Raw genomic sequence first — 24,977 nt, 5'->3', positions numbered from 1 at the left:
TGGAAAGATCGGTGTGTTGTCCTTGTTAATGCATACAGAGAAGAGCTCCAAGTTCTTAATCATAGCCTCAATTTTGTCCCGCATATTGAATATAGTTGCGGCGAGTCCCTGTAATCCGAGATGCAGATCATTCAGGTGAGAAAAAACATCACCCAGATAAACCAGTCGTGTGAGAAACTCATCATGCAAGCACTTAGACAAGTGAAAATGATGGTCAGTAAAGAAAACTAAGCTCGTCTCTCAATTTTAAAAAACGTGTCAATACTTTGCCCCTTGATAACCAGCACACAGTATGTTGTAAAAGCGTTACATGGTCACTGCCCATATCATTGCATAATGAAGAAAATACATGAGAGTTCAGGGGCCTTGCTTTAACAAAGTTAACCATTTTCACTGTAGTGTCCAAAACATCTTTCAAGCTGTCAAGCATTCCCTTGGCAGCAAGAGCCTCTCGGGGGATGCTGCTGTGTACCCAAGTGGTGTCGGGAGCAACTGCTTGTACGCGCATTTACCACTCCACTATGTCTCCCTGTCAAGGCTTTTGCGCCATCAGTACAGATAACAACACATCTTGACCACCAATGTCCATTTGATGTCAGAAACCTGTCCAGTACTTTAAAAATATTCTCTCCTGTTGTCCTGGTTTTCAGTGGTTTTCAGAAGAGGATGCCTTCCTTAATTGACGCCCCATGAACGTAACGGACATATACCAGGAGCTGTGCCAGGCCCGCCACGTCTGTTGACTCAACCAGGTGTAATGCATAGAATTCACTGGCTTATATGCAAAGCAGTAATTGTTTCAAAACATCTCCTGCCATGTCACTGATGCGTCATGAAACAGTGTTTGATGAAGACATTGTCTGTATAGTTTTTTGGGCCTTTTGCCCCAGCATTGTCCCAGCCATATCCGCAGCAGCAGGAATAATTAAGTCCTCCACAATAGTATGGGGCTTGCCAGTCCTAGCCACTCGGTAGCTCACCATATAAGATGCTTCTAGCCCCTTATTAATGGCATCTGTTGCTTTTAAACATGTCTTACTACTCGAAAGTCATCTAAATTCTTGCTCAAAAAACTTGTGGCTTATTTTTCTAAATGGCCTGTTTCATTTATAAATGTCTGCGCAAGACTGAAGATTTCATCGAGTTGTGAGAACTTTCGCACATATAACACACTGTGGCTGAGGAAGGGCACTACTCACCATATAAGTGAACCCCAAATCAATGTATTTCTCATCATATTTGCGCCTCTATGATGGTCCAATGTCCCTGTCTGTTGTTTGGTGCTTTCGTAAGGGGGCAGTAGCTCTTCGGTTGCATCAGATTCACAACTGTCAGTGTCCATGCTAGCTAGGCTAGCAACAAATGTAGAATTACTGACGCTGGCACTGGATGTGCTCGTGAAAGCAGTACAACTTGTGTCGTCGACAGGTGTAGGTGTAGCACTACTGGTAGTAGCACTACTACCAGTAGAGCTGGTATGTGTCTCTATGGACACGGGCCTTACTTTCTTTAACCATTCATCAATTTTAGAGCAAACAGAATGAGCAGAAGCTACCTTTGCCTACATATGGACCGTTAGTGGAATTCCCACAAGACAGCAACAGTTAATGTGATTGGATGTTAATTATTTGACATTGTGTTGTTATTTCGCTGAACACTAGATGGTTTCATTTTAATTTTGGTAGTGAAACGAGGATACTCAGGAAAGAAAAAAACACCCAAATGTATAGCCCCTTTGGAAAATCTAAATGGACTGTTTGAAAATGTGAATCACATTTTTATTTAGCGTACCCCTGACGGCATTGCGCACCCCAGTTTGGGAATAACCGTTCTAAATGATTCTGTGCTTCCAACATTGTGGCAACAGTTTGGGGAAGGCCCTTTCCTGTTTCAGCATGACAATGCCCCCGTGCCAAAAGCGAGGTCCATACAGAAATGGCTTGTCATGATTGGTGTGGAAGAACTTGACTGGCCTGCACAGAGCCCTGACCTCAAACCCTTCAAACACCTTTGGGATGATTTGGAATGCCGACTGCGAGCCAGGCCTAATTGCCCAACATCAGTCCTCCCTGATGCTCTTGTGGCTGAATGGAAGCAAGTCCCTGCAGCAAAGTTTTAACATCTAGTGGAAAGCCTTCCTGGAAGAGTGGAAGCTGTTGTAGCAGCAATGGGGGGTCCGACTCCATATTAATGCCCATGAAAGAGAACGAGAGAGGGGGGTAGAAAGAGAGGGAGAGAGAGCAGAAGATAAATATCAAGAGAGAGGAGCAACAATGTGCCGTTACATCATAAATTAAAAATGGACACTGAAAGAAAGCTAAATTACAGTCAGTTTAAACACATTAACCTTGTGGGACCCATAGAACGAGTCATTAAAATAAAAAAGCCACACAAGATTTAGAGAACAATGGCAAAACCCAAAATACCCATCAAACAACAGCTCTTCTCGGCTTGGACTATCTCCATTCCAGGTTAATTAACCAATCAATCAAAGAGAAAGATCACTAAATGTGCCATGTCTGCAAGGACCAACACCAGAGTCAGAAGTAATTTGGAATACAGATTTAGTTAAATGGCTCTGATGTTCGAACTAATTGCCTCTTTGAAAAAATGAGGAGGAAAAAAGTCCCACCAAACAGTGTAGGCTAGTATTCGTTTCTTCATGTGTTGCTGGTTATGGGTCAGAGGCAAAGGAGCCTGATACTTAGTATGGTAAATAACATCTGTCTGTAATAAAACCTCTTTCCTGTAGGGAATGCTTTATAATGAAGCCATATCATATCACACCAAAAGGCATTGGTTGTCCTTCATTTTCACAACTTAAGTGATGCCAGAGGCATTGTAACATAATTTTCATTAATTTCATGATTTCACCCTTCATTAGACTTATAAAGAACAAATCTGACAATTCCATAGATGATCTGTTGATTTGACTGTAATTGACCCTAACACAAGTGTCAGGCTAAGATTTGGGTTTAGGCTAAGCATAGACAACGAAGACAATGTTGTCTAAATTGTGAGAGCATCGCCCACATCTTTTGTTTCTCCCCATTGGCTTCATGACTGTTAACTAACACTGACCCATTGAATTAGGTCAACGGCAATCCACCGCAGGGCCAGCAGGCTGCCCAGGCAGATGACTAAGAGGAAAAATTGTCCTAAGTGGATTCATCACGGGTACATAATTGGAAACAAAATATTCATACATCTCTCTCATTATTGTTAGCCAGAGCAACTGCAGCTCATGTCAATAGAGAACAACTACAATACATGCAAATACTGCAGCGACCGGGGACCGAGCAGCAATGCACCTCTAACATACTGTATATGTAATGCTTGGCTATTGATGTTGCAGAAAGCACATTGCAAATTCAATCATTTCTATGATGCAGTATTGCACTTATGTAAATACCCAAAACAAACAAGAATGGCAGCAAAAATTATTTTGAGCCTTCTAGGTAAATACAATTTAATACATATGATCACTCACTTGCGTACATGAAATTAAGGACCCTGGAAGGCCAAAAGCAGTGCATTTATTCCTGTTTATGTTTTATTGATGTGGGGAGAGCCTTGCCTGAGGAAAGTCAACCAATCATTTTCAGAATGGCTCCCACTCTCTGTGGAGATCAGTCATCCCTTATCTTAACATTTTATTCTTGTGTTTTTGTTAGAATTGACTCTGAGTGCCTGATTTTGTTCCTGATTGAATTCCAATCCTGTATCTTTTGTGAAACACCACGGCACAACGAGCAGATAGAAACATTAAAGTTATATTACAAGCACTGTTCGCCAATGCAGACATTTTGATTCTTTGGAGATGCTTGAATGGACAGACTCCAAGGCAACAGAGGTGTTCAAGACAATTTCATTTTGATATACATTGTGACACCAGCTGGACATCTCTTTTTTTCTCTCTCACGCACTTCTGACAAAATCACTTCTCCATGCTACCGTTCACTAGGTTTCCAGCCGAGGTTTGAAAACTGAAATTGAAAGTGTTCTTGTTGCTTGGGGATGAGGTTTAGTCAAGAATAACTCATGTAGCCAGAGTTGGCCAAGCAGCAGTCAAACATGGATTGCACCAGTGGTTATTTAATTTAACAGAGGTAGGAAGGACCACTTGGCCAATGCTATTTAATTCAAACTAGAAACATTAGGGTTGAATAAGACTTGTCATGCTTTCTAACAACATCACTCCAATCTTCCACTGGAACATACTGTAAGACTACATCCCTCAAATATTACTTCATTCTAATGGTGTAGATAGGTGTTCGATATGATCATTCATCTTGACAGAATCACCTCCAGTTTGTATGAGAAGTGTGGAACACTGAAATACAAACCTTCTCTGGATAGAAGACTGCAGACACTTTTATGTTGGACTGGTGCTTTTCAGAGTAACCTAAGGGGCCCAAGACAGGATTTAAATACAATTTTAAGGAACACCCACACTGGCGTAGAGCAGTTTCTCTGGGGCCCCACAAAGTCGGAGTTTGCCTGCCCCCCCTCCCCCCCCCCCCAAAAAAATCTAATGTGACAGCCACTCACGAAGTATGGACTACTGATCGCTGTCCATGGTTCTGAAATAGCAACATCTACGCAGCTTCCTATCAATAGACTATCAGATTATGTGGTGCTAGCCCTTGTATTAGCCTATAGCTTTGCTTAAATGGATACATATTTATTTGGTCGTTATTTTCTCATGTTAAGCCTAACATTTATGTTTCACAAAGCTATAGGCCTATGGTGTCACAATGCTGCTATTTAGAATGCTGGCTGGCAGCAATAACGTATTCACTTGTTTAGTAATTAAAGTAGGAAATTCAAACATTGCAGATTGTAAAATAAATGTTTCATGCAACAGCAAACTAATCAGTAACCAATAAATGTTTTTATATACAGTATACACAACCGTCCTGTAGGCATATGCCGATCGCCTACCTTAGCCGCAATCGCGTTCTCGCAGGTAGGATAGAAAGTTTGTGCTGTATCAAACCAATCAGTCCACCGTCAAAACAATAGCTGACTAGGTTATTGTTTCATTATGCAGACAATCCTACATTGTCAACTAGCCTATCTATAGCTACGCATATCAAGCATTTAGCTGGTAGCCTATTTACACTGAATAAAAATAAACGCAACATGCAACAATTTCAAAGAGTTACAGTTCATATAAGGATATCAGTCAATTGAAATACAGTGCTTTCTGAAAATATTCAGAACCCTTCCCTTTTTCCACACATGGTAATATTACAGCCTTATTCTAAAATGTATTAAATAAAATGTTTTCCTCATCAATTAATGAATAAGTGAAAACAGGTTTTTAGAAATGTTAGCAAATGTATTAATAATTAAAAACAGAAATACCTTATTTACATAAGTATTCAGACCCTTTGCTATGAGACTTGAAATTGAGTTCAGGTACATCCTGTTTCCATTGATCATCCTTGAGATGTTTCTACAAATTGATTGGAGTCGAACTGTCGTAAATTAAATTGATTGAACATGATTTGAAAAGGCACACATCAGCCTATATAAGGTCCCAAAGTTGACAGTGCATGTCAGAGAGAAACCCAAGCCATGAGGTCAAAGGAATTGTCCATAGAGCTTCGAGATAAGATAGTGTCGAACCACAGATCCGGGGAAGGCTACCAAAAAATACATGCAGCATTGAAGGTCCCCAAAAACACAGTGGCCTCCATCATTCTTAAATGGAAGAAATTTGGAACCACCAAGACGCTTCCTAGACCTGGCCACGCGGCCCAACTGAGCAATCGGTGGAGAAGGGCTTTGGTCAGGTAGGTGACTCTGACAAAGCTCCGGAGTTCCTCTGTAGAGATGGGAGAACCTTCCAGAAGGACAACCATCTCTGCAGCACTCCACCAATCAGGCCTTTATGCTATAGTGGCCAGACAGAAGCCAATCTTCAGTAAAAGGCACATGACAGCCCGCTTGGAGTTTGCCAAAAGACGCCTAAAGGACTCAGACCATGAGAAACAAGATTTTCTGGTCTGATGAAACCAAGATTGGCTTCAATGCCAAGCGACACGTTTGGAGGAAACCTGGCACCATCCCAACAGTGAAGCATGGTGGTGGCAGCATCATGCTGTTGGGATGTTTTTCATCTGCAGGGACTGGGAGACTAGTCAGGATCGAGGGAAAGATGAACATAGCAATGAACAGAGAGAACTTTGATGAAAACCTGCTCCAGAGAGCTCGGGACATCAGACTGGGGTGAAGGTTCACCTTCCAACAGAACAACGACACTAAGCACACAGCCAAGACAACGCAGGAGTGGCTTCAGGACAATTCTCTGAATGTCCTTCAGTGGCCCAGCCAGAGCACGGACTTGAACCCAATCGAACATCTCTGGAGAGACCTGAAAATAACTCTGCAGCTACACTCCCCATCCAACCTAACAGAGCTTGAGGGGATCTGCGGAGAAAAATGGGAGAAACTCCCCAAATACAGGTGTGCCAAGCTTGTAGCATCATACCAAGAAGACGCAAGGCTGTAATCACTCCCAAAGGTGCTTCAACAAAGTAAAAGGTCTGAATACTTACGTAAATATGATACTTCAGTTTGTTTTTTTATCTAAATTTGCAACAAAAAAACAACTGATTTTACTTTGTCATCATGGGGAGGGGGGAAAAACGATTTAATCCATTTTAGAATAAGGCTGTAACGTAACAAAATGTGGAAAAAGTCAAGGGGTCTAAATGCACTGTAAATTCATTAGGGCCTAATTTATGGATTTCACATGACTGGGAATACAGATAAGCATCTGTTGGTCACAAATACCTTAAAATAAAAGTAGGGGACTGGATCAGAAAACCAGTCAGTATCTGGTGCAACCACCATTTGCCTAACGCAGCGCCTAATGCCTAACGCAGGGCGACACATCTCCTTTGCATAGAGTTGATCAGGCTGTTGATTGCGGCCTGTGGAATGTTTTCCGAGTCCTCTTCAATGGCTGTGCGAAGTTGCATGATATTGTCGAATGCAAATGCACAAATACACAGGATGAGACCAATAATAACAAGTGCACAACACACGTAGCACGAAAGCCAAAATAATAAAGCACAGGTACTCACAGACCAACGGACATGGGAACAATAACCGACAAGACAATGGTGAACAGAGGTCAAATATATACAATTACTAATCAGGGGAATTGGAATCAGGTGTGCGTAATGAGACAGTTCAGTGACGCCTAGAGGCTGGTGATGTAGACCTCCGGAACTGGTGCACGGAATGAGCAGCAGTACCAGGGGAATCTGTGACATCTACATACATATTTATATACAGTACCAGTCAAAAGTTTGGACACACCTACTCATTCAAGGGTTTTTCTTTATTTTTACTATTTTCTACATTGTACAATAATAGTGAAGACATCAAAACTATGAAATTACACATATGGAATCACTTAGTAACCAAAAAAGTGTTAAACAAATCAAAATAAATTTTAGATTTTAGATTCTTCAAAGTAGCCACCCTTTGCCTTGATGACAGCTTTGCACACGATAAGCATTCTCTCAACCAGCTTAACCTGGAATGCTTTTCCAACAGTCTTTAAGTAGTTCCCACACATGCTCAGCACAGGTTGGCTGCTTTTCTTTCACTCTGCAGTCCAACTCATCCCAAACCATCTCAATTTGGTTGAGGTTGGGTGCTTGTGGAAGCCAGGTCATCTCATGCAGCACTCCTTCTTGGACAATTAAGCATTACACAGCCTGGAGGTGTGTTGGGTCATTGTCCAGCTGAAAAACAAATGATATCCCATCTGGCTTGCGCTTAGTGGGACTGTCATATAGCTGCAGAATGCTGAGGTAGCCATGCAGATCAAGTGTGCCTTGAATTGTCACCATTAAAGAAGGAAAACTAAAGAAACACTATTACAAAAACAACAAACGACACTAAACAGTCCCGTCAGGTGCACGAACACAAAACAGGAAACAACTACCCACCAATCCCATAGAAAAAACACCCCTCTTAAATAGGACCTTCAATTAGAAGCAACGAGGAGCAGCTGCTTCCAATTGAAGGTCAACCCAATAAACACCACATAGAAATAGACATACTAGAACTAACATAGAAATAGACTAACAAAGAACATTGCCCAACAAACCCCGAAACACTCTAAACAAACACCCCCTGCCACGCCCTGACCAAACTCCAATAACAAACAACCTCTTTTACTGGTCAGGACGTGACAGTATTTTTGTTTACAGAATTTGCTAACCTAGGTACACATATAACCCATGGTATACAAGGATGTACCCTTATTCTCTTAGGACATTCATTGGGAATTCTTCATCTGCAGACAGGGTTTCACAACTCTCTGTATCTGAGGACAGAGAGCATCACAAAGAAATAGGCTGCATTATACTCAAATTAGACGGCACTGAATATTATGTTGCTATATCTCACTGTCCTCAGTATCTCACTAGGGACTGGAACAGGAGAATCTTTTCATAATGTCCACCCACAAAGGTCCCTGCCCAATTCAGAGTAACCTACTGTCCCTTCTCTGCTTGAACTGCTAGCTATTACTTTCACCCTCTTCCATGGCTGTTAGCTAGCTAGCTTCAAACACATTTAGAGTTACAACGATAAATACATAAAGATAACTAGCTAATATGAAGTTAGCTAGCTGGTGATATTGAAATCACTTAGCTAGCTATACAGTATGTAAAGCTAGCTAGCTAGAGATCAACAGCCAATCTGACAGAGCTTGAAGAATTTTAGAAAGAATAATGGGCAAATGTTGAACAATCCAAGTGTGGAAATTTCTTACATGCTGACCAGATGGCTCGCACACATACGTCCGCATGTGCCATCGCATGCATGTTGATTTTGTCCACACACACCAGATGCGATCAGGACATGCAGGTTGAAAGATCAAAACAAACTCTGAACCAACTATATTAATTTGGGGACAGGTCGAAAAGCATTAAACATTCATGGCAATTTTGCTAGCTAGCCTGCTGTTGCTAGCTAATTTGTCCTTGGATATAAACATTGGGATGTTATTTTAAATTAAATGCACAATGTCATCTACTCAATTAAATGGGAAAAAGTTTTTTTCTAGTAATGTCTCTTCCTGCAGGCTTCTTATCATTCTTTGGACTTTATATGCCAATAGGCAACCAACTTTAAGGTGCATTACCACTACCAACTGGACTGGAGTGTGGACCTCAGTACATCTTTCAATCACCCACGTAGGTATACAGTGGCTTGCGAAAGAATTCACCCCCCTTGGCATTTTTCCTATTTTGTTGCCTTACAATCTGAAATGAAAATAGATTTTGGGTGGGTTTGTATCATTTGATTTACACAACATGCTTACCACTTTGAAGATGCAAAAAAAATTGGGGGCTGAAACAAACAAGAAATAAGACAAAAAAAATGAAAACTTGAGCTTGCATAACTATTCACCCCACAAAGTCAATACTTTGTAGAGCCACCTTTTGCAGCAATTACAGCTGCAAGTCTCTTGGGGTATGTCTCTATAAGCTTGGCACATCTACCCACTGGGATTTTTTTCCCATTCTTCAAGGAAAAACTGCTCCAGCTCCTTCAAGTTGGATGTGTTCCGCTGGTGTACAGCAATCTTTCAGTTATACCACAGATTCTCAATTGGATTGAGGTCTGGTTTTTGACTAGGCCATTCAAAGACATTTAAATGTTTCCCCTTAAACCACTCGAGTGTTGCTTTAGCAGTATGCTTAGGGCCATTGTCCTGCTGGAAGGTGAACCTCTGTCCCAGTCTCAAATCTCTTGAAGACTGAAACAGGTTTCCCTCAAGAATTTCCCTGTATTTAGCGCCATCCATCATTCCTTCAATTCTGACCAGTTTCCCAGTCCCTGCTGATGAAAAACATCCCCACAGCATGATGCTGCCACCACCATGCTTCACTGTGGGGATGGTGTTCTCGGGGAGATGAGAGGTGTTGGGTTTGACCAGACATAGCGTTTTCCTTGTCGGCCAAAAAGCTCAATTTTAGTCCAATCTTCGCTGTGGAGCTTTGCAGCTCCTTCAGGCTTATCTTTGGTTTCTTTGTTGCCTCTGATTAATACCCTCCTTGCCTGGTCCATGGGTTTTGGTGGGTGGCCCTCTCTTGGCAGGTTTGTTGTGGTGCCATATTCTTTCAATTTTTTAATAATGGATTTAATGGTGCTCCATGGGATGTTCAAAGTTTCTAATATTTTTTTATAACCCAACCCTGATCTGTACTTCTCCACAACTTTGTCCCTGACCTGTTTTTTTATTTATTTAACCTTTATTTAACCAGGAAGGGCTCATTGAGATTTAAAATCTCTTTTTCAAGAGCGTCCTGGCCAAGATAGGCAGCGCCAAGTCATTACAAAAATTACAGACAAACAACATAAAAAACTACAAGTAATCTAGTAAAAACCATAGAATTAACAGAGAATATAACAAAATCAAAAACAGCAAATTAAAAACATTGTCATGTCAGGGAATCAGTCTCAAGATCATTCATCAGTGATTTAAAAATACCAATCGGGACAAGTTCTTCCAGTTTAAAAGTATTTTGTAAGGCATTCCAAGACGATGGCGCAGAGTACATAAAAGCCCTTTTACCAAATTCAGTTCGGACATTTGGAACAGTTAGCAAAAAAGAGTACCCACCACATTTCTGAACAATAAAAATGCCCAAATAAAAAGGTAGTAAACCCAAAATGGCTTTGTAAATAAAAGTATACCAGTGACTGAGCCTACGAGTGACTAGAGAAGGCCAGCCAACCCTGGTATATAAAGTGCAGTGGTGCGTAAGGGTTTCGCAATTTAAAATAAATCTCAAAGTGCCATGGTAAAGGGTGTCAATTGATCTGAAACACTGAGCGGAAGCATTCATATATAAAATATCCCCATAGTCTAGTAAAGGCATAAATGTAGCTGATACTAGCCTCCTTCTGGCTTCAAAAGAAAAACAAGCCTTATTCCTAAAATAAAATGCTAATTTCAGCTTCAATTTTTTTGTAAGTTGTTGAATATGCATTTTAAAAGAGAGGCCATCATCAATCAAAATTCCAAGATATTTATATGAGGTTACAACCTCAATCTCCTTGCCCTGACAGGTAGTAATAGGTGAAAGGTTCAGAGGTCTATTTCTTGCTTTAGAAAACACCAGTAGTTTAGTTTTGTCAGTATTGAGGATAAGCTTCAATTGAGACAAGGTATGTTGAACAGTATTAAAAGCAGTTTGCAAGTTCTGGAAAGCTTTTGTAAGAGATGAAGCACAACAGTAAATAACAGTATCATCAGCATAAAAATGAAGTTTGGAGAGCTCCTTGGTCTTCATGGTGCCGCTTGCTTGGTGGTGCCCCTTGCTTAGTGGTGTTGCAGACTCTGGGGTCGTTCAGAACAGGTGTATATATACTGAGATCATGTAACAGATCATGTGACACTTAGATTCCACACAAGTGGACTTTATTTAACTAATTATGTGACTTGCAAACACCACTTTAAAAAAAAAGTAATATTGTTTAAATTTTTTTGGAGGCTCCGTGCCATGGATCATCACTGGAGGCTCCGGGCCATGGATAATCCCTACAGGCTTCTCGCCATGGATTATTCCTACAGGCTCCGGGCCATGGATTATCACTGGAGGCTTCGTGCCATGGATTATCCCTACAGGCTTCTTGCCATGCATTATCACTTGAAGCTCCGGGCCATGGATTATCACTGGAGTCTTCGTGCCATGGATCATCCCTACAGGCTCCGGGCAATGGATCATCACTGGAGGCTCCGTGCCATGGATCATCACTGGAGGCTTTGTGCCATGGATCATCACTGGAGGCTTCGTGCCATGGATCATCACTGGAGGCTTCGTGCCATGGATCATCACTGGAGGCTTCGTGCCATGGATCATCACTGGAGGCTTCGTGCCATGGATCATCACTGGAGGCTTCGTGCCATGGATCATCACTGGAGGCTTCGTGCCATGGATCATCACTGGAGGCTTTGTGCCATGGATCATCACTGGAGGCTTCGTGCCATGGATCATCACTGGAGGCTTCGTGCCATGGATCATCACCGGAGGCTTCGTGCCATGGATCATCACTGGATCATCACCGGAGGCTTCGTACGTGGAGCCGGAACGGGTCTCACCAGACTGAGGAGACATACTGACAGCCTGGTACGTGGAGCAGGCACAGGACGTACTGGGCTGTGGAGGCGCACTGTAGGGAGAGTGCGAGGAGCAGGCACATGCTCACCACGATAAGCACGGGGAGTTGGCTCCGGTCTCAACCCTGACTCCGCCAATCTACCCGTGTGCCCCCCCAAAAAAACCTTTTGGGGGCTGCCTCTCCTGCTTCCCCGGCAGGCTTCTGTATCTCTCCAATACTTGCCCCCAAGTCCAGTCTATCCTCTCTCGCAACTCCTCCAGAGACCAGGAATCCATCTCCTCCCGGGCATGCTGCTTGATCCAGTTGTGGTTGGTAGTTCTGTAATGGCTGTCGTAGAGAGGGGACCAAAGCGCAGCGTGGTGAGTGTTCATGATTTTATTTCACTATGAAACACTTGAACAAAATAACAAAACAAAAACAAGCCAACAGTTCTGTCGGGTACAGAAAAACTAAACAGAAAACAACTACTCACAAACACAGGTGGGAAACGGCTGCCTAAGTATTGATTCCTAATCAGAGACAATGATAAGACAGCTGCCTCTGATTAGGAACCATACTCGGTCCAAAACAAAGAAATACAAAACATAGAATGCCCATCCCACACCCTGACCTAACAAAATAGAGAAATAAACCGTCTCTGTTAGGTCAGGGCGTGACACACTTCACCAATTTGGCCTATTTTGTATATGTCCATTCCATGAAATCCAAATAAAAATCTATTTAAATTACAGGTTGTAATGCAACAAAATAGGAAAAATGCCAAGGGGGTGAATATTTTTGCAAGGCACTGTATGCTCCTAAAAACCAATGAGAAGATGGCATGTGGGTATATGCTCCTAAAAACCAATGAAGAGATGGGAGAGGCAGGACTTGCAGCGCATCAAGCATCACAAATCGAACCATTTTAGCGCCTGGCTACGCAGACGTGTTGCGAGCAGTGTGGGTGCAATGATTGAATAACATGTATGTGTACATTTATTTTGCATTGCTCGCGTCGGTGTGATCAGCATGTTAGAGACATACCCAGAAAGACTCACACCCCTATTGACTCAGGGGTGTGAATACTGATATTTTACTGATATTTTCAATTAATTAAATTAGAAAATAATTCTAACATGTTTTCACTTTGTCATGAGGTCATTATGGGGTATAGATGGGTGAGATAAAAATCTATTTAATCATTTTTGAATTCAGGCTGAAACACAAGAAAATGTGGAATAAGTCAAGGTTTACTTTCTGAAGGTATTGTATTTTACAGATAGGCAGAGCTAACATAAAATAGTATCTAACTAAACAATTGTGAATACATTCTCCATGAGAAAGATACTTAACAAATAGTGTCATGACATCTCCCCTTGTTGTCACACCCTGATCTGTTTCACCTGTCTTTGTGCTTGTCTCCACCCCCTCCAGGTGTCACCCATCTTCCTCATTATCCCTAGGCAGAAGTTCGTAAACGGGTCAGAGTCAGGCAGGTACAGAACGGCAGGCAGGCTCGGGGTCAGGGCAGGCAGAATGGTCAGAACCGGGGAAACTAGGAAACAGAACTTGAGAAAGCAGGGAGACGGGAAAAACGCGCTGGTTAAAGCTGACAAGACAAGATGAACTGGCAACAGACAAACAGAGAACACAGGTATAACTGCCTGCCGTTCTGTACCTGCCTGACTCTGACCCGTTTACGAACCTCTGCCTGTCCTGACCCCGAGCCTGCCTGCTGTTCTGTACCTTATTGACTCTGCCCTGGATTACGGACCTCTGCCTGCCTTTGATCTGACTTTTTCCTGCCCCCTGTTTGGGCAATAAACATCTTTGGCTCTAGCTGTCACCATCACACCTCCTCCTCCATGCTTCATGGTGGGAACCACACATGTGGAGAGCATCCATTCACCTACTCTGCGTCTCACAAAGACACGGCGATTGGAACCAAAAATCTCAAATTTGGACTCATCAGACCAAAGGTGTCACGACTTCCGCCGAAGTCGGTCACTCTCCTTGTTCGGGCGGTGATCGGCGGTCGATGTCACCGATCTTCTAGCCATCACTGATCCATTTTTCATTTTCCATTGGTTTTGTCTTGTCTTACTTCACACCTGGTTCCAATCCTATCAATTACATGTTGTGTATTTAACCTTCTGTTTCCTATCATATCCTTGTCAGAGATTGTTTGTTTTGTATGTTTGTGTATTATGTAATGGTGCGCGACAGGTTCTTGTACCCACTTTTATTTATTATGTAACTTTGGTTTTGGAGTTTTGTTAAGTCTATTAAACTATTCCATTTATACCAAGTTCGATTCTCCTGTGCCTGACTTCCCTGCCAGCTACACACACAACATTACAAAGGGAAAGGTTTCCACCAGTCTAATATCGATTGCTCGTGTTTCTTGGCTCAAGCAAGTCTCTTCTTATTATTTGTGTCCTTTAGTAGTGGTTTCTTTGCAGCAATTTGACCATGAAGGCCTGATTCACGCAGTCTCCTCTGAACAGTTGATGTTGAGATGTGTCTGTTACTTGAACACTGTAAAGTATTTATTTGGGTTGCAATTTCTGAGCCTGGTAACTCTAATGAACTTAACTGCAGCAGAGGTTACTCAGGGTCTTCCTTTCCTGTGGCGGTCCTCATGAGAGCCAGTTTCATCATAGCACTTGATGTTTTTTGCGACTGCACAAGTTCTTCAAATTTTCTGGATTGACAAACCTTCATGTCTTAAAGTAATGATGGACTGTCATTTCTCTTTGTTTATTTGAGCTGTTCTTCCAAAAATATGGACTTGGTCTTCTACCAAATAGGGATATCTTCTGTATACTACCCCTACCTTGTCACAACACAACTGATTGGGTCAAATGCAATTAGAAGGAAATAAATTCCACAAAATAACTTTTAACCAGGCACACCTGTTAATTGAAATGCAGGTGACTACAGTACCTCATGACTACCTCATGAAGCTGGTTGAAAGAATGCTAAAAGTGTGCAAAGCTGTCATCAAGGCAAAGGGTTGCTGCTTTGAAGAATATCAAATATAAAATATATTTTGATTTGTTTAACACTTTTTTGGTTATTACATGATTCCATATGTGTTATTTCATAGTTTTGATGTCTTCACTACTTTTCTACAATGTAGAAAATAGTAAAAATATAGAAAAACCCTTGAATGAGTAAGTGTGTCAAAAACTTTTGACTGGTACTGTATATTTATAGTTAAAGTCGGAAGTTTCCATACACCTTAGCCAAATACATTTAAAATCAGTTTTTCACAATTCCTGACATTTAATCCTAGTAAAAATTCCCTGTCTTAGGTCAGTTAGGATCACCAATTATTTTAAGAATGTGAAAAGTCAGAATAATAGTAGAGAGAATTATTTATTTCAGCTTTTATTTCTTTCATCACATTCCCAGTGGGTCAGAAGTATACATACACTCAATTAGTATTTGGTAGCATTGCCTCAAAATTATTTAACGTGGGTCAAACATTCCGGGTTAACTTCCACAAGCCTCCCACAATATGTTGGGTGAATTTTGGCCCATCCCTCCTGACAGAGCTGGTGTAACTCAGTCAGGTTTGTAGGCCTCCTTGCTCGCACACGCTTTTCCAGTTCTGCCCACAAATTCTCTATAGGATTGAGGTCAGGGCTTTGTGATGGCCACTCCAATACATTGACTTTGTTGTCCATAAGCCATTATGCCACAACTTTGAAAGTATTCTTGGGGTCATTGTCCATTTGGAAGACCCATTTGCGACCAAGCTTTAACTTCCTGACTGATGTCTTGAGATGTTGCTACAATATATAAAAATAATTTCCCTGCCTCATGATGCCATCTATTTTGTGAAGTGCACCAGCCCCTCCTACAGCAAAGCACCCCCACAACATGATGCTACCACCCCCGTGCATTACGGTTGGGATGGTGTTCTTCGGCTTGCAAGCCTCTCCCTTTTTCCTCCAAACATAATGATGGTCATTATGGCCAAGCAGTTCTATTTTTGTTTCATCAGACCAGAGGACATTTCTCCAAAAAGTACAATCTTTGATTTGTGGAGTGGTTGAAAAACGAGTTGTAATGAATCCAACGTATATGTATGTAAACTTCCGATTTCAACTGTATATCCTATTCTGATGCTCTAAATGTTCAGTTTCTAAGTCTATCCATATAGAGGCAACAATGATTTTCTTTATTTGTCCGATTCTCAGTCAGAGCTCCCTATAATTGAATCTCAATCTTTGAGGAAATGGCAGAGTTGATTAGAGAAACAGGAGAACAAAGTGTGGAGGAGGTCTATAAGGAACATATCATTATGCAGGAGATAAAAAAACTAAATGTACGTTATATTTACATCACCTGTCAAAAAATAAAACAGATTTTCCATTTCCTTCAAGGCCAAACTTTCTTTGCATCAAAGGAAGGAGACATAAAGCATTTTGCTGCATCATAACAGAGGGTAATCACAACATAAACTCACCAAAAAAATAAAATGTCCCTTTTTCAGGACACTGTCTTTCAAAGATAATTCGTAAAAGTCCAAAATAACTTCACAGATCTTCCTTGTAAAGGGTTTAAACACTGTTTCCCATGCTTTCAATGAATCATAAACAATTAATGAACATGCACATGTGGAACGGTCTTTAAGACACTAACAGCTTACAATTAAGGTCACAGTTATGAAAACGTAGGACACTAAAGAGGCCTTTCAACTGACTTTGAAAAACCAAAAGAAAGATGCCCAGGGTCCCTGCTCATCTGCATGAACGTGCCTTAGGCATGCTGCAAGGAGGCATGAGGGCTGCAGATGTGGCCAGGGCAATAAATTGCAATGTCCGTACTGTGAGACAGCTAAGACAGAGCTACATGGAGACAGGACGGACAGCTGTTCACCCCGCTACCATGTAGAAGGCAGAGAAAGTATATGTGAATCAAAGCTGGACCGAGAGACCTTGCAACCTTACACATTTGAGACTGCTGCCCTATCTATGTAGTCATTGAACACTGGTCCCTTTAATAATGTTTACATACTGTTTTACCCACCTCATATGTACAGTGCAATTAAAAAGTTTTTGCCCCCTTTCTGATTTTCTCTATTTTTGCATTTTGTTGAAACTGTATGTTAGATTTTCAACCAAAACCTGATATTAGATAAAGGGAACCTAAGTTTACAAATATTGAATTTATTTAATTAGCAAAGATATTCAACACCCAATTCCCCTGCATGAAAAAGTAATTGCCCCCTTGCACTCAATAACTGGGTGTGCCACCTTAAGTGTCACGACTTCCACCGAAGGTGGCTCCTCTCCCTGTTCGGGTGGTGCTCGGCGGTCGTCGTCGCCGGTCTACTAGCTGCCACTGATCCTTTTTTCTTTTTCGTTTAGTCTTTGACATAAACACATTCATTTAATTGGGCCCTGACACACAACACAGTGGTTGGATCTGCAGTGCCACTGAGAAAGATGTGGCTACAGTACAGGAATGATGTAGAGCACATATCATAATCGATTATGAGATGCAGTGATTGTCAAACAACACAGAGCTGGCAGGTAGCAGGAGAAGATAGACTGTGACTGTGTCACTGTTGTCCTCTCTAGACTGCAACCCATGTCATTGCACTGGCAAGCACAGGCAATTCAGTGCCAATATCTCAATTTGATTTGATGTTAAACTGGTAAATTGCCTTTTCAGATTGGAATAGCAAAATAAAAGAAGCAGAAAAGAATTAATTTAGAAAATGCTGTATTTTCATTAGCCAAACACATTTGGTGATGCTCACTCTGATTACTGTTGCTGTTTTGAGGTACCCCTCTAACTTTTCAGAGATTTGAATTTTATGATACCCTAATAATCAGATACACATCAATGACAGACTGTGAAAGCAAGTTATGCAATCACTAAGATAAACACTTATGAGAGAACAATATGTGATACATGTTTTATTATTGTGATTAAGGATGAATGTATTATTGTATTCATAAGAAATCATTTTAATCAAACACCTGCAGTGACATTTTGACTGCATTCATTTTGTTAGCTAATTGATTGTAATTCTGAGAGGACATACATTTGTTTATTTTTCTAAACACTTAGTAGCAAACAACAAACCAAAAAGATATGGCTTAGCTATAGAAAGACCTTGGTCTTTCCTAATCACATATGGATTGAATTGATTGTTTATGTCTTTGTGAGTGAGGAAAAGCTTTCTGTGAAGTCCCCATTTCCTCCAAACAGAAATCTGGTGAAAGCCACATTGAGCAAATAAACCTTGAATGTCCAGTTTGAGAGGTTTCAACAATCAATTCCAACCTTCTTGGGCACAAAAATCAACTCTAATGATCTTTAAACAGGCATCAATTAAGATTGGCAACAGCATTAGACTTTAAATGCTTGCTGTAGGCCAGCACTCCATTATCACAAATCCTTACAGCTATGCTTGCTATGTCTAAAACACCATAGCGTATGGGGATTCCTAACTCAATGATAAGTCCTCTGCATTCCAAGCACCTGAGAAATAATGGATGTATGAATGTCACACCACTGCATGTGCTGAGTAGTGCTTCACCACCTCGCTCAGATTAAAACATGAAAGTAACTTTAGAGATTTTAGTGAAAGAAATCAAGTGTAACATAATAGAATATCTCCTACCAAATGAAAATAAATAGATACATAATAACAACACAATCAGGCTATACCCCTCAACATTATTATGCTGTGACAGTTATTAGAGTAATTCATCACATGCCTGCTTCTGCTCTCTGATTAAGTCCACAGCATAGTGTGTGTGTGTGTGTGTGTGTGTGTGTGTACACATTTGTGCTTGTGTGTGTCTGTTTATGCATGCGTGTGCATGTGTAAGTAGGGGGTTGAATCAATTATCAAGGCAACAAAACAAGTGCAGCATTTGCCCCAGATTTATATTAAATATGACCTATAATTACATACAATATGAAATAAATAATTTTTGTTCTAACATTTTGTAATTAGGTATGTTAAAAATCATATTTTCTGTGTTGGAAGGGTGTGGGTGTACCCCAACTGTCACGGTTGTCGTAGGGTTGAGACCAAGACGCAGCGGGAAAATGTACACTCACCTTCTTTTATGATGTGAAGAAGGAAAAACGTATACAAAACACAAAACGAACTTGACAGTCTTGTCAGGCACACATAGCTAAACAAGAACAATCTCCCACAAAATACTAACACAAACACATACCTATTTATAGGACCCTCAATCAGAGGCAACTAGAAAACACCTGCCTCCAATTGAGAGTCCAACCCCCAATTAACTAAACATAGCGATACAAAATAACTAGACTAAACATAGAAATACATTAACATAGAGCAGTGCCCAAAAACCCGGAATAATAAATCAAACACCCAACTACTAACACAACCAGCCCGAACCACATAAAACAAATACCCCCTGCCACGTCCTGACCAAACTACAATAACAAATAACCCCTTTTACTGGTCAGGACGTGACACCAACAACAGAATGGTGTGGGCGTATAGTGCTCATTAAAAATATTAACATAAGTAGACTGCTGATTGGCCAGCTCATCCTCCTCTAGACCGCTGATTAGCCAGTTCATTCTCCTCAGGAATATGACATCATACTCTATCTCTATGAGGAAATCAGCCAGGTCACCCGTGATACAAGTCAGTATTCGACGTCCATCCATGTCTGAGGACGTTGGGAGATGACGTGGAAACTGGCCACTAGCGGCAACAGTGAGTGCTGTTACCTTCAAGTAGGTTTCGGTTTTGCTAAAGCGTTGTGGACAGGATTGCAGATGGGCATAAGCATTTGCCTCTGATTTAAAAGGTTACAAGTTGAAATCAAGCAATGGAAAGTCTTTTTTTAAATATTTTTGTTTAAAGCCTATCCCAAACCTTTACCCTTACCTTAACCATTCAGAGTTAATTCAGAGTTAATGCCAAACCTTAAGAATCTTGTGTTAACTTCACCTTAACACTTCGAAATGTGAATTTTGGAACAACTTCGAAATTTGACGTTTGAGAAACATGGACGAACGGTCTGTTTGAGGTGGGGGGTTTTCTCCAATTTATGCTATGGCCACAAATACGATTATAGGATGAGTAAAAAACATTATTTGGGTATGCGTTAAGAGAACATTACAAACTTCTAAAAGTGAGATTTTCACTGGACAGTCACATAAAATGCACTTTGTGAAGCCAAATGAATCTCAGAGTGCTGAGGAAGTGCTGAGAACCCATGGTGATGTGTTGCATTATGGTCCCTTCACACAAATCATTCACAATAAAGGTATATACGAGTTTAGTTTGGAGGAGTAAAATATAGTTATAGGAATGGTAGGCTAACACTTTACAGTTCCCTTAATACTGTGTGAGTACACATATTCCTATAAGTACAGCATAACAACTATTGTAATTACTAGTTGTTACACTGTACTTACATTGTACTTACAACAGTAACCCTAGTCCTAATCCTTACCCAACCTCTAACCCTAAGCACAGAGCAAGTGCCGTTTAACAATGTGTAAATACAATATTTGTTGCACTGTACTTACAGGAATAATTACACAGTAATAAGTGTATGTATTCAATTACCACAAAGTATTATGTTGCCAAACCCACATATAAGACTATTTCCATTTTGGGGGGTACATTCACACAGTAACATGATCTTCATTATAGCCTTCCACAGTGATGTATAATGTAATTGATCAGGTATCCAACCCGGGTTGTCTTTGCGCCTCAAGATCATGTCAGCCCACTGAGCTAAAGCCTAGGTAATATCCTTGAGAGCTAACATGAGTCTTCAGCTCTCTGGCAAAGTTACTCAGGCAAGGTGTATTTCACTGAACTACCTGTGCTACACATACTCTCTATCAGCATCAGTGGATCTCGTAGGAGCATGAACTTACAGAAAGCGAAACATTCAGCAACAAATTGTTTCCAACAGACCCCTGATCAGTTTGGACCACAGTATCAATGACCACAACAACTATACTGCAGTAACCTATTACATATTAGACCACCACTTCTACTATTGCCATACCTTACTGATGATGGCAGTTGGACCTAAAACAGTGAGACAAATGCCATTGACAAAGGAAGACTTAATTGTAAAAAGGTGAAAATGCTCCTCTTCAGAGTATACCCTGGGCAGCCTCCAGCCTGTGTGAGCTCTGTTTTGTTCGTTTTTGTCTGTGCAGATTGTTGTGATTAAGAATGTGATCATTTGATCCATTCTGAAAATATTTTTTTCATGGGCCTTAATGGAATGAGTGCAGATAAAATAGTAGTGTCTGTGACAAAAAAAAGAGTTCGTATCTATTGTATGGATGAGGCACAGTGCACATTCGGAGCTGTAGTTGTGAAGTAGTAAAATATGGATGGAGTAATATTTCACTGTATGCTTGCAACACATTTTCTTAATTGCATTTTAATGAAAATACCAATATTTCACAGAAAACGCTTACAAATAGCCTAACCATGCAGTCCACTCGAACAGGAGCGCTCACATTTGTTGATTCTAATCCCTCTCCTATAATTATGCACTAATAATTAAATAGCCATAAAGCAAAGTAACCTCAATTCTGTGACAGACATGTTGAAAAAAACGTGTTTTTGTATATTATAAACGTCAATTTGAACTCACGCTGCTGTTGTCTCCAACCCAGTGCCCCATCGCCTGGTTGTGCGCAGAGTCTCCGGATAGAGAGAAAGTAGAGGTGACCAGAAGCGGCTCACTTTGCCTCGGACCAGTTCTTGCGTCCTCCCCAGTTCGTCTGTATTCTGTCCTCTGCCTATAAACACCAAAAGGCTCCAAAAGCTTCTCGGCTGAAAATGCGTCACCAGGACCTCCAATTTGACTTGTGTCCGAATATTCGCCGTAGGCTGTACTTCGCTTTGTCATTGTACGGTTACTTAAAGCAAGTGTACCGTCATTAGCGTAAAAAAAAACGGTCAGACTTTTTTCTGACATCAGTAAAATACTTGGAACGGTTTGGCGCCGTTTTATCTCTGCCAGAAGACATAGCATCAGGTGGCACTTTCCCAATAACTCTTTTCAAGTCCTTTGGCAATCTCCCTCCACCTTTTGGAACCGCCGCTTTTCCATCAATTGGTTCCATTTTAAAAGCTCTGGAAAAGGCAGATTCCTTGACGATATACTTTGGGATTTTGACCCATACGGATTTTAGGTTTGTGCGCAGCTCCAAAGGCAATGTATCAATACGGTTAAACCAAACGTTCGTCGTTGTGGAACTCGCTGGCCAATTTATTTCAGCGTATGCTGTCAACATATTGTAAAAAGAGCTTAAAACACAAGTCAAAATAGCCCAACAGCAAACGGAACCTGAAACGACCATGTTTTTCACCTCACTGTTGCCAAATATTTGAAAAATAAAATACGTTTCGACGTCGGTAATATATTCTATAAATTTTTGAAATACTCACTGTGAAACCGTTAGTCCGACAATCAAAGATCAGAGTCGCTTTATCTGATCTGCTCAAGTCCAGGAATTTGTCAAAGTGAACAACAAGTTGGGCGGGCGCTGCGCACCAGACAAATGTGCCCGACAAAAAGTGATTGTGGAATTTGTGGAGGGGTGTGTAGAATAGGAATAACGTTAAAAACGCATGCAATATCTAAACGTGTTGATGTATTTTGCAACGACATCTGTCTATTTGAAATAGTATCATTATTTGACAAATCCATGTGAAATAGTTACCTCCACTGCGTTATTGGTTCATCCGACAAATAATTAATCTCAGTAGCCTACACGTAATTCTTCGCAACTGCAATTCCTTCTTCTGCAGAACAGGTGAGTGTGTACAGCTATAATAGAGACAAACAATAAGCCATGTGGATATGCACATAATAATAGAGGCACATTTTGGATATGTTTTGAACATTTGGAGGAATAAACATTTAAAGCTAGTTTATGCAGCCACTGTTCTGACATACTGTATGTGTATTAAGCCCTACATTTGGAAGAATTCACCCAAAATAAAAATGTACATATTTTCTACCAACCTCTTTTCTTTCATTTCAGAAGCCCCTGGCTGCATGGCGTTAGCTTCCTCAGACCTCTAATGAATGGCACTCATCAGGGCATATATCCTAGCATGGAAGTACCTTCAAAAGTATCATTCCAAACCTCTGCAACATAAATTGAGAACTGCCAAGGTAAGTAGAAAATCTTGTAAATTTGGTTGAGCTATCCCATGAAAACAATAGGAACGACTCAAGAATAACAAAGTTGTAATCAGCTCAAACCAGCCCAGAGCATGGCAGTCTCTTTTACAGAGGTGGAGTGGAGTCACAGAAAATGGTTGTGACTAGATGGGATACAGTCATGAAAGGTTATGAGAGCATTTTGGCTTACCCTAACCCAGGGCTCTCCAACCCTGTTCCTGGAGAGCGACCGTCCTGTAGGGTTTCGCTCCAAACCTAATCTACTGCACCTGATTCTAATAATTAACTGGTTGAGAAGCTGAATCAGGTGAGTTACAACTAGGGTTGGAATGAAAACCTACAGAAGTGTAGCTCTCCAGGAACAGGGTTGTAGATCCCTGCCCTAACCCTTTTCCTAACCTTAATCTAATTCACATAACCTGCTATGTTAACCTGTTTGGCCTAGGGGGCAGTATTGAGAATTTTGGAAAAAATATGTGCCCATTTTTAACTGCCTCCTACACCAACTCAGAAGCTAGAATATGCATATTATTGTTCAGGTTTGGATAGAAAACACTCTGAATTTTCTAGAACTGTTTGAATGGTGTCTGTGAGTATAACAGAACTCCTATGGCAGGCAAAAACCTGACAAGGTTTCATGCAGGAAGTACCCTGTCTGACAAGGAGTCGTGCGTCTTGCATCTGTTTATTGAAAAGTAAGGATCTTAGCTGTAACGTGACAATTCCCAGGGCTCCGATAGGCTCTCAGAACCCGGGAAATACCTGAAGGTTTACGAGGCAGCCTCAGGCTGAAACACATTATCGCCTTTGGCAAGTGGCCGATCAGAGGACCTTTGAATGAGGCGCGTGCACGATTCGCTCCTGAGGAGAAATTTAATTCGGCTGTTTAGGCTCAATGCATATTCCCGGTCGGAATATTATCACTTCTCTACGAGATAAATGGCATAAAAATTGGTTTTAAACAGCGGTTGACATGCTTCGAAGTACGGTAATGGAATATTTAGACATTTTTTGTGACGCCAATGCGCCATGCTCGAGACCGTGATGTAGCATTCTGATAGTGTCTAGAACTCACGAACAAAACGTCGCTGTTTGGATATAACGATGGATTATTTGGGACCAAACCAACATTTGTTATTGAAGTAGAAGTCCTGGCAGTGTATTCTGACGAAGAACAAGCAAGGTAAGACCATTTTTCTTATAGGAAATGTGATTTTGGTGGAGGCTGACCTGGGTGTGTGTCTAAATAGCTAGCCCTGTGATGCCGGGCTATGTACTTAGAATATTGCAAAATGTGCTTCATCCGAAAAGCTATTTTAAAATCGGACATATCGAGTGCATAGAGGAGTAATGTATCTATAATTCTTAAAATAATTGTTATGCTTTTTGTGAACGTTTATCGTGAGTAATTTAGCAAACTGTTAGTAAATTCCCCGGAAGTTTGGGGGTTATGCTTTTTCTGAACGTCACATGCTAATGTAAAAAGCTGTTTTTTGATATAAATATGAACTTGATTGAACAGACATGCATGTATTGTATAACACAATGTCCTAGGTGTGTCATCTGATGAAGATCATAAAAGGTTAGTGCTGCATTTAGCTGTGGTTTGGGTTTATGTGACATGATATGCTAGCTTGAAAAATGGGT

The 24,977-nt window shown here is 40.9% G+C and overlaps 1 protein-coding gene across 4 annotated transcripts in view; it reads right to left on the bottom strand.

Annotated features, from left to right (window-relative positions):
• The window catches only part of LOC115153225 (VPS10 domain-containing receptor SorCS3), a 116,970-nt gene extending 94,159 nt beyond the window's left edge, over positions 1–22,811 (bottom strand). For all 4 annotated transcript variants that reach the window (XR_003867663.1, XM_029698437.1, XM_029698438.1 and 1 more), the window contains exon 1: positions 21,789–22,811. Coding sequence is in view for 3 of the 4 variants with exons in the window: in XM_029698437.1 (XP_029554297.1) it covers positions 21,789–22,172 (384 nt within the window). In the remaining variant the exon portion in view is untranslated. The remainder of the gene's footprint in view (positions 1–21,788) is intronic.
• Positions 22,812–24,977: the final 2,166 nt, after the last annotated feature.

This window comes from Salmo trutta, chromosome 18 (assembly GCF_901001165.1).
Source record: "Salmo trutta chromosome 18, fSalTru1.1, whole genome shotgun sequence".
Classification (NCBI taxonomy): domain Eukaryota; kingdom Metazoa; phylum Chordata; class Actinopteri; order Salmoniformes; family Salmonidae; genus Salmo; species Salmo trutta.
This window is presented reverse-complemented; position numbering and strand designations above follow the sequence as displayed.